A 9,474-nucleotide genomic window follows, 5' to 3' on the forward strand; every position below is an offset into this window, starting at 1 on the left:
GGGTACAGCAGCTGGCACCAACGGGCACGGAGCAGGGACGCTGGGGACAGCGGGGGGGGGGCAGTGTGAGTCGGTCTCACAAAGGCACCTGGGGGATTCAGGGGTGCCGACTCCTCCCTGCGTTTATCTGAAAGGCAAAGAGGGTCAGTTACCAGGAGCTCTGGGCCCCAACACGAAGCTGGCAGGGATCGGGGCCACTTCCCAGCACTGCCCGGGAGTTTCCCTGTGACACAGGGGGGTGCTGGCTGGGAGGAGCACAGCGGGTGTGGAGAGTCTCCCCAGTGGGTGCTGGATGGGCTATGGGGCTGTGGCTGGCTGGGGGACACACAACAGGTGGGGGTCTCCCCGTGGAGTGCTGTGTGGGCCCAGGGGCTGCGGGTGCAGCAGGTGCCCTCCCCGGGCAGCGGCTACTCACAAGGGGCCCCGCGGGTTGCGGGCGGCGTTCATCTTCATGCCCTTGATGATGAGGATGGTGCCCGCGATGATGCCGATGATGCCCACAGCCAGGCCCAGGGCGCACACCAGGGTCTCGGTGGTCTCGGGGACGGGGGTGGGGACCTGGACTTCTGGAGAGAGGGGGAGAGGGACAGGGCACGGAGTGAGGGGGGCTGTTCTCAACCTTCCCTCCCAGAGCTGGGATAGAACCCAGGAGTCCTGGCTCCCAGCCCTGCCCCCTCTCTGACCCACTAGCTCCCACTCCCCTCCCAGAGCCAGGACAGAACCCAGGCATCCTGGCTCCCAGCCCTGTGCCCAGCGGGGTCCCCGGGCACCCCAGCCTTACCCCAGTGCTTCGTGAAGGGCTCGGGCAGCCCCCAGTGCTCCACCCGGCAGTCGTAGAAGTCGCCCTGGCTGGGGAGGAAGGGCAGGTAGGAGAACTTGCGGAAGGAGTTGTCCTGGCGGGGGTAGAAGTCGGTCTCAGAGACGCCCCCCGTCACCTCCTGCCCGTTCTTCAGCCACGTCATGCTGAGCACGGGTGGGGAGAACTTGTCCAAGAAGCAGATCAGGACGTTGGGCTCCCCCAGCTCCACGGGGTCTTCGGGGAACACGGTCACCTCAGGGGGCACTGGGGAGACAGGGGTGAGTGGGTCCCATTGCCTGCCCCTGAGCCAGCCAGTCCCTGCCTTGGGACCAGATCGGAGCCAGCACCCCCTAGAGGGGAAAGGCCCCGTGCCCCATTCCCTGCCCCCCTGAGCCAGCCAGTCCCTGGTGCTCATGCTCCAGCTCAGGGGTCTCTCCCCAGGACTGTGGGGGTGTCACCGGGGCTGTCCCAGCTCCCTGCCCTGACTGCTCATGGGGCACCAGGGGCCGGCGAGAGAATCCCTCAGGGGCAGGGCCTGGGGCTGGGCACGGGAAGGAACAGCCCTTGGCAAAGAGATGCCCTGGGCCACCAGCCTGGAGGGTGTGACGAAGTGGGACTGTTCTTAAAGTTTCCTCTGAATATTGTGGGGGTGCCTCAGTTTCCCCTAGGCAGTTCTTAAGTATCTAGGGGGTGGGGTAAGGGTGTATGATCATTGCAGAGCCCTAGAGGGCAGGTGTGTGCAGGGGTATGGACACAAAGAATGGCCGACACCCTGTTTCAGGGCAACTGATGGCCTGGGCCCTTCCCCCCTGCAAGGTGGGAGCTAAAGGGTTGGAGAACAAAGGAATCCGGTGACCTCCTGGCCCGGGAAAGGGAAAAAGCCCAGAGGAGGAGGGGCTGGAGGGAGTTTCAGTTTGGGCTGGTTGGGGAGGAGGATTGAAGTGCAGACGTGGTTGTCTGGCTCACTGCCCCCCAAAATGGACCCAGCTGAGGGGTCCTGTTCTCTGCACCTACAAGCTCTGTGTTAGACCATGTTCCTGTCGTCTAATAAATCTCTGTTTTACTGGCTGGCTGAGAGTCACGTCTGACTGCGAAGCTGGGGTGCAGGACCCTCTGGCTTCTCCAGGAGCCCCACATGAGCGGACTCACTGTGGGAAGCGCACGGAGGGGCAGAGGATGCTGAATGCTCCGAGGTCAGACCCAGGAAGGTGGAAGCCGTGTGAGCTGTTTGCCCTGAAGACAGGCTGCTCACCGGAAGGCGACTGCCCCAGAGTCCTGACTGGCTTCATGGGGAGCAGTTCCAGAGCATCGCCCGGGGATCCCGTGACAACTGGTGGTAGCGGTGGGATGTACTGCACCCCGTGGATGGCGCTTCCTGCAGTAAGTGACTGGGGAGCAGTAAAACGAAGGGGGATTGACAGGGACTGGGCGTGCTGAAGATTCAGAGAGAGACGGTTTCAGGGGGCGGTTAACTCCTGGAAGTGTGTGACCAGAGAGAAGGACTTTTGCAGTAACAGGGTCCCCCGGGGGATTGCAGCGAGCGGTCCCGGGGCGGAGGAGTCTGCAGCTCGACCTGGCAAAGAGGTGGTGACCTCGAGAAGGGCTGGCACACTAGGGGTTCTCCCTGGAAACCGTGGGGAGCTGCGAGCACACAGGCCTGTGAGTCCACAACAACTTGGGAAGAGCGGAGTGACGGCCTGTCACCGTCTCCTTAAGAAGGACATTGTAACCCTGTGCAGAAAGAGAGGGTTGAGCATTGGAAAGTTCACCAAAGCACAGTTCATCGTGCAGCTGGAGGAGGATGACCGCTCTAAGGAACAGATTCCTGACCCCAAATGGGGCTATAGCAGGATCTGGGAGCAGCTGGAGTAGTAGCCAGGCATCCCCAAGACTCCTGTCCCCGACCAGACGAGGGTCTTCACGATCGGGTTCCCCATCGGGGGATCGGAGACGGACGGGATTGGAGCTGAGCCCGAGAGAGCGAGAGGACTGTGAGAGACAGCGAGAGCCCGAGAAAGAGCTGCAGAAGCAGCAGCTGCATGAACTGGCGGTGGGGGAGCGGAGAGGCCTAGGGGACCCCCCAGGGGTGAGTGGGGATAGACCCCAGGGGGCCAGTTCCACAGGGACCCTCGAGACTAAATTGCTGCCCCTAGTTAAGGAGGGGGGGGATGTGGATGCCACCCCACTGCCTTTGAGCAGGCTGGAGATTTGAACCAGGGGGACCCTGCGGAAAAGCCCCGGTGTCTAGCTCCCTTGCTGGGTCCCAAGGCCATAGACTCCGTCAGCCAGATGGGTGGGGAGGTGGACAGGCTCCCACTCCTGACCCCAACCTATATGTCTGGGTGGAGTTTCCTGGGGCCAGGCCCCTCGGACCCCCAGTGGGAGCGGAAAGTGATGGTCAATGGGGAGACATTCCTGGGGTGGCGAGATCCTGGGACAGAGAGAACTGTTGTCAGGCCCTGGGTGGTGCAGCCTCAGATGCTGGGGGGCTGTGTGAGCTGGGTGAGGGTCCCAGGGACGAAGCCCCTTGCCCTGCCTATGGGCCAGATCCCTGTGCAGACCCAGGAGGGGTCGGGCTGGCTGGTCGTTGGGGTTCTCCGGGATATCGGTTTCGAGACCCTGTTGGGGGGGGGACTGTGTCTCTTTGGGACAGGATCCAGGCCCTGCTCCTGTAACTGCCAAGGGTTTGAATTTGACTCCAGGGAACCAATCGGTGGAGAGGGAAATGGTCAGTGAAAATGCAGATGACCTGGCTGGCAGGGGGGAGGAGCGGCTAGGCTCAGGCTACCTACCTGCCTGCCTGTAACCAGACCCCTGGGGCTCCCCGCCCCCCTTGCACACCGGAGAGGGGGGCTTAGGGGGCTCAGGCTGGCTGTGATGCAGTGAGGAAAGCAGGGAGCTCGCTACCTACCCCCACTGGGACAGCAAGGGCAGCGCTGAGCACAGGGGGAGCTGAGACCCCAGCTGAGTGGGGGGAGACACAGGCAGGGCAGGGGATCTGTGGGGAGTGGCAAGGTGCTTGGTAAGGAAAGTCTGGGTGAGCCTAGGCAGCCTTGTGAGCTGATGGCTTTGTCTAGTCAGCAGGGTGGGAAGGCGAGGAGAGTGGAAGATGAGTGTCCCTGGACCTTACCAGTTACCTGGGGGGAGAAGTGTGACAGGGAAGGAAATGTGCCTGTGTCTGTCAGGGGTATTGACTTGCCTGTGGAGGGAGCTACCCCGGTCTCCAAGCAGTTGTCTGTGACCAGCCCTGTGTGCTGGGACAAGAGGAATGAGATCCCAAGCTGGGCGTCTGGTAAAGGAGAAAGTGTGTCCGGCTCTTCTTGGTCTGTGGAGCAGACAGAAGGGGCCTTTCAGCCTGTGACGGCTGAGGGTAGTGCAGTTGTCTCAGAGTTGGTTCTGGATTCAGCTAAAGCCCAGGAAGGGAAGGGTCCTAAGTTTGTGTCTGCTCGGGAGAATGGCCCTGTAACTAGGTTGCATCCAGTTTGTGTCTATGCAAAATCCCAGAGACCAGACAATTCTGGTGCTTGTATTTTGCCTGTTGCTAGTGTGTGGCAAAGGGAAGGAGAATATTTCTGACCTTTTATCTAGGAAGTCTGTAAGTTTGCCTGAAAGGGGATTGTGTAGGAATCCGCCTGATGGGCCAGGGGTAATTCTGTATGTAAGGGAGACCCAGAAAGAGTCTGTTGTTGCTCAGGAAAGTGTTGCTCTAGAGCAAGCCCTTGGTGAAGAGGGTAAGAGCAGAATTTCTGGGAGGGGTGAATTGTTGCATAGAAAAGCCCTAGGGAAAGGAATCCTCACAGAGTCTTTGCAAGCAGTTTACTGCAACTGAAGGGTGTGAAAGTGATTTAATCAAGAAAGTTTCAGTTCCTAACAGCCAGAAATTTTCTGTTGTGAATGGATCCACTGACTGTCCTGTTGAAAGATTCAGTGTGGATAGCTTTGAGAAGATCTCAGATGAAGTGAAAGCTGTTAAGAAAGGTAAACCGTCCTGTAACCAAGTGGCTGTGTTTGGCCAGCTTGTTGGGGAGACACAGTTGTTGAGAAAGGGATGTCTCCATGCTAGTTCTGTAAGTGAACAGTATGTGGCCCAGGTCAAGATGGGGGCTCTTAGCCAAGAGAGCCCGAATTGCAGCCCTCCAGATTGGAGCGCTGGGAGAAGACCTGATCCCACTTTGACCCCGGGGGGTTTTGGGGTGGCCAAAGGGAACAGGCCGCATAAACCTTCCCACATGTGGCCTGCAAGTGCTATCGAACACCCCCGACCTAAGAGAGGGCGTGAAACTGGAAGGGCCTGGTGTAACTCCTACCAAGGAATGGGAGAGATGCTGAGGCATCCATGGGAACGTTGGTGGGTTCGAACTTTCCCAGGTCACTGGCTAAAGTGACCCCGCTCAGTTTGATCTTGAAGGGGGGAGAGATGTGACGAAGTGGGACTGTTCTTAATGTTTCCTCTGAATAGTGTGGGGGTGCCTCAGTTTCCCCTAGGCAGTTCTTAAGTGTCTAGGGGGTGGGGTAAGGGTGTATGATCATTGCAGAGCCCTAGAGGGCAGGGATGTGCAGGGGTCTGGACACAGAGAATGGCCGACACCCTGTTTCCTGGCAACTGATGGCCTGGGCCCTTCCCCCCTCCAAGGAACAAAGGCCAGAGGAGCAGGGGCTGGGGGGAGTTTCAGTTTGGGGCTGGTCGGGACATGGAGTGAAGGGCAGACGTGGTTGTCTGGCTCACTGCCCCCCAAAATGGACCCAGCTGAGGGGTCCTGTTCTCTGCACCTACAAGCTCTGTGTTAGACCATGTTCCTGTCGTGTAATAAATCTCTGTTTTACTGGCTGGCTGAGAGTCACGTCTGACTGCGGAGTTGGGGGGCAGGACCCTCTGGCTTCCCCAGGATCCCGCCTGGGCGGACTCGCTGGGGGAAGCGCACGGAGGGGCAGAGGATGCTGAATGCTCCGGGGTCAGACCCAGGAAGGTGGAGCCGGGGGAGCTGTGTGTGCTGCAGACAGTCTGCTCCCTGAGAGGAGACTTCCCCAGAGTCCTGACTGGCTTCATGGGGAGCAGTTCCAGAGCATCGCCCAGGGACACCGTGACAGACGGTGTGAACTGCCTGGGCCCCCTGCCCTGCACAGCCTTGGCCCGGCTGACTGGCTCCCCGGAGCCCTCCAGGGGCTGTGGGGGGAGCTGGGAGGAGACTCTCAATCTCTGGTGGGGTCTGGTATCAGGCCCGGGTGGGTGTGCGAGGAGAGGAAGGTAGGGGAGAGATGGGAGGGGTCTCTGCTCAGGAAGGTGGGGAGAGGGATCCGGGGAAGCGGGGAAGGGGCCAGGCCCCTGGCAGGGAAGGGGGCGGGAGGGTTCAGGCCCCTGGAGGGGAAGGTGCCCCCCCGTACCGTTCTGGGCCCGCGTGCGGTTTGACCTCTGGATCATGATCTCCATGTTCTTCTTCAGCACGGCGATGTTGCCCAGGGCGCCCTGCGCCTCGAAGCTGGTGAACTTGCCGAAGTCGGGCAGGCGCCAGACGGTCTCCTTCCTCTCCAGGTCCACGTGGAAGATCTCGTCCTGGTCGAACTCGAACATGAACTCCCCGGCCTCCCGCTGGGCCGGGTCCGTGCGCTGGTAGAAGGCCACCTGGGAGAGCATGTTCTCCACTGCGGGGAGACGGGTGTCAGCACCGGCCACCTGGGGGGCTGATCCCCCGCCCGGGGGAGGGGGTCTCAGCGCTTCCCCCAACAGCGCAGCCCCCCAGCTCCCGGGCTGTGACATTTGCACTAGGACTCCCCGGTGTTGGGGGGGGCAGGTGCGTGGAGCACGGCGCCCCCCAGCATTGCTGGGTGCAATGGGGCCAGCACTGACTGTGAGGGGAGAGCGCCCCTGCCCCAGTCCCCCCAGCACAAGCCCCCTAGGGCTGCCCCGGTGCAAGGACTGAGAGAGCAGAGACCCCCTGTGACGAAGTGGGACTGTTCTTAATGTTTCCTCTGAATAGTGTGGGGGTGCCTCAGTTTTCCCTAGGCAGTTCTTAAGTATCTAGGGGGTGGGGTAAGGGGGTATGATCATTGCAGAGCCCTAGAGGGCAGGTGTTTGCAGGGGTCTGGACACAGAGAATGGCCGACACCCTGTTTCCTGGCACCTGATGGCCTGGGCCCTTCCCCCCTGCAAGGTGGGAGCTAAAGGGTTGGAGAACAAAGGAATCAGGTGCCCTCCTGGCCCGGGAAAGGGACAAAGCCCAGAGGAGGAGGGGCTGGAGAGAGTTTCAGTTTGGGGCTGGCTGGGACATGGAGTGAAGGGCAGCCATGGTTGTCTGGCTCACTGCCCCCCAAAATGGACCCGGCTGAGGGGTCCTGTTCTCTGCACCTGAAAGCTCTGTGTTAGACCATGTTCCTGTCGTCTAATAAACCTTCTGTTTCCCCGGCGGGCTGAGAGTCCCGTCTGACTGCGGAGTTGGGGGGCAGGACCCTCTGGCTTCCCCAGGACCCCGCCTGGGCGGACTCGCTGGGGGAAGCGCACGGAGGGGCAGAGGAGGCTGAATGCTCCGGGGTCAGACCCAGGAAGGGGGAAGCCAGGTGAGCTGTGTGTCCTGCAGACAGGCTGCTCCCAGAGAGGAGACTTCCCCAGAGTCCTGACTGGCTTCGCAGGGAGCAGTTCCCGAGCGTCGCCCGGGGACCCCATGACACCCCCCTACTGACCCCTGCTCAGTTCCCTGGTTTCCATTCACGTCTCCCAGCCAAGCAGTGACCAGACCAAACCCGGCTCAGCTGGCAAGTGGGGACGGGACCCAGCCCAAACCGGCTCCTGGGGGCATTGGGGGCTGGGGCTGGGGCTGCGGCTGCAGGACATTTCATTCTCCCCTCTGTCCATGGGGCTCGTTCTGTGTCCCGCCATAGCCATGACCTGGTTCTCGGGGCGATTTCAATCCCTGGCCCCTGACACTCACACCCCAGGGCCGGTCACTGGGAGCCCGGGAACTCCCCAGCCAGAGACATTAAAGCTGCACTGGGGGGTCAGACACCCTCCGGGAGGGGGAGGAGTCTGGCTCAGGGCTGAGGCTGGGATTCCCAAGGGACTTCAGCACCCACATCCCAGGGCAGGGGTTCTCAAACTGGGGGTCGGGACCCCTCAGGGTGTCACGAGCTTATTACATGGGGGGTCACGAACTCTCAACCTCCACCCCAAACTCCACTTTGCCTCTAGCATTTATAATGATGTTAAATATCTAAACAAACGTTTTTAATTTATAAGGGGGGTCGCACTCAGAAGCTTGCCGTGTGAAAGGGGCCACCCGTACAAAAGTCTGAGAACCACTGTCCTAGGGATCCCAGCTCACCCCGCAGGATCTCACACAGCGATTGCAAGCAGGGAACCTGCCACCACTAGCCAAGGAGAGACAGTGCCCCACAGAGCCCCCCCGTGGGTCTGAGTCCTGGGGGGACAATGGGGACAGGCCAGGGAGCAGGGCCAGGGGCTCCCTGCTCTGCACAGACGCTCTCACTGCTCAGCAGGGTCTGGCCCTGGAGTGACCCTTTGGGGAACGTTCCCCCATCTCCCCTGTGTGGAACGGGGGGCTGTACCCCTAGGGCAGGGCTGTGTCATACCCAAACCACAGCGACTTCCCCACGATCCCTCTGCTGCCCCCGTACCGGCTTCCCCTCCCCCCTCCCTGACACAGGGGTGAGACCCCCCACCTTCCACCCCATCCAGATTAGCCCCCCCATCCCTCCCTGCCCACCCCGTCCCCTCCCTACTATGGGATGAGACCCTCCTCCCTGCAGCTCCCCCCATGCCCCTCAGCCCCCCATTGTCCCCTCCCTGGGGGTGGGGGAGCCGAGCGCTATGGAGGTCAAGCTGCCCCCCCCAGGCCCAGGCGTCACAGCCCCCTCCCCGCCCGTACCTGTCACTGCCCCGGCGCCCGGCAGGGCCAGCAGGGTGAGCAGGGCCAGCTGGGCCATGGGGACGCCCCGTCCTGTGCCCATCTCCTCTCGCCAGGCACTGGGCTGGGCACGGGGCCGGCAGTGCTAGGGGGCCGGGGGGGGCACATGTCACACCCTGGGGGGGCAGGGCTGGGGGGCAGCGCCCGGCATTGGCCAGGGGAGCCCGGCCCAGGGGCCCGCACCCAATGGCAGAAATCCCTGCGCCGACCAGGCTGTTACCGGGCAGAGCAGCAGGGCTGAGCCTCGCCGAGAGGAGACGGAGAAATTCAGTGTTCCCGGCTCTCAGGATTGTGTCATGAGTCTCAGGACAATTCTTGTGTTTTCCTAAAGCCCCAGCTCCAGGAGTCACGTGGGTCTGGGACGATTCCAGCCTCGATCTTAGAGACAAAGTGAGTGTCCAGCCCTTGGGGCTGTGGGGAGAGCTTCAAACTGTGACCCCCGGGCACCCGAAGGGCTCAAAGAGCAGAAGGCAAATAAACCCCACAGCTGCTATTCGTACCTCGTCGCAGGATATTAAAGCAGTTGGGGCTGACAACACGGCACGTTCCCGGCCAGATGCCTGCTCCTGGTGTGGATACGGCGTCTCCAGGAGGGGTTTGTCCCTGATGTGGATGCGCCGCCACCGGGGGGGGGGGGTTGTCCCCAGTGTGGACGCGGAGCCACTGGGTGGAGTCTCCCCACACTGCGCTCACGCCACCCCCAGACACCCTGCTCTGCAGCACGGCTGTGTGCACGCGGGGGACTTGGCCGGCCCAGCT

General features: G+C 61.5%; 1 protein-coding gene across 2 annotated transcripts; it reads right to left on the minus strand.

Moving 5' to 3' along the window:
• LOC141998005 (HLA class II histocompatibility antigen, DR alpha chain-like) lies at window positions 1-8,790 on the minus strand. 2 transcript variants are annotated; one of them, XM_074970615.1, is made up of 5 exons: window positions 8,677-8,790; window positions 6,182-6,439; window positions 782-1,063; window positions 416-566; window positions 1-127 (listed from the first exon to the last, which is right to left on the minus strand). In XM_074970615.1, the coding sequence occupies exons 1-5, from the start codon at window positions 8,756-8,758 to the stop codon at window positions 124-126; spliced, it is 777 nt and encodes a 258-aa protein (XP_074826716.1). In that variant the 5' UTR covers window positions 8,759-8,790; the 3' UTR covers window positions 1-123. The 2 variants fall into 2 exon arrangements, with proteins under 2 accessions (XP_074826716.1, XP_074826715.1); XM_074970614.1 differs by lacking the exon at window positions 1-127 and having other exon boundaries at window positions 412-566.
• Between the last annotated feature and the right edge of the window lie 684 nt (window positions 8,791-9,474).

Source organism: Natator depressus, chromosome 14 (genome assembly GCF_965152275.1).
Source record: "Natator depressus isolate rNatDep1 chromosome 14, rNatDep2.hap1, whole genome shotgun sequence".
Classification (NCBI taxonomy): domain Eukaryota; kingdom Metazoa; phylum Chordata; order Testudines; family Cheloniidae; genus Natator; species Natator depressus.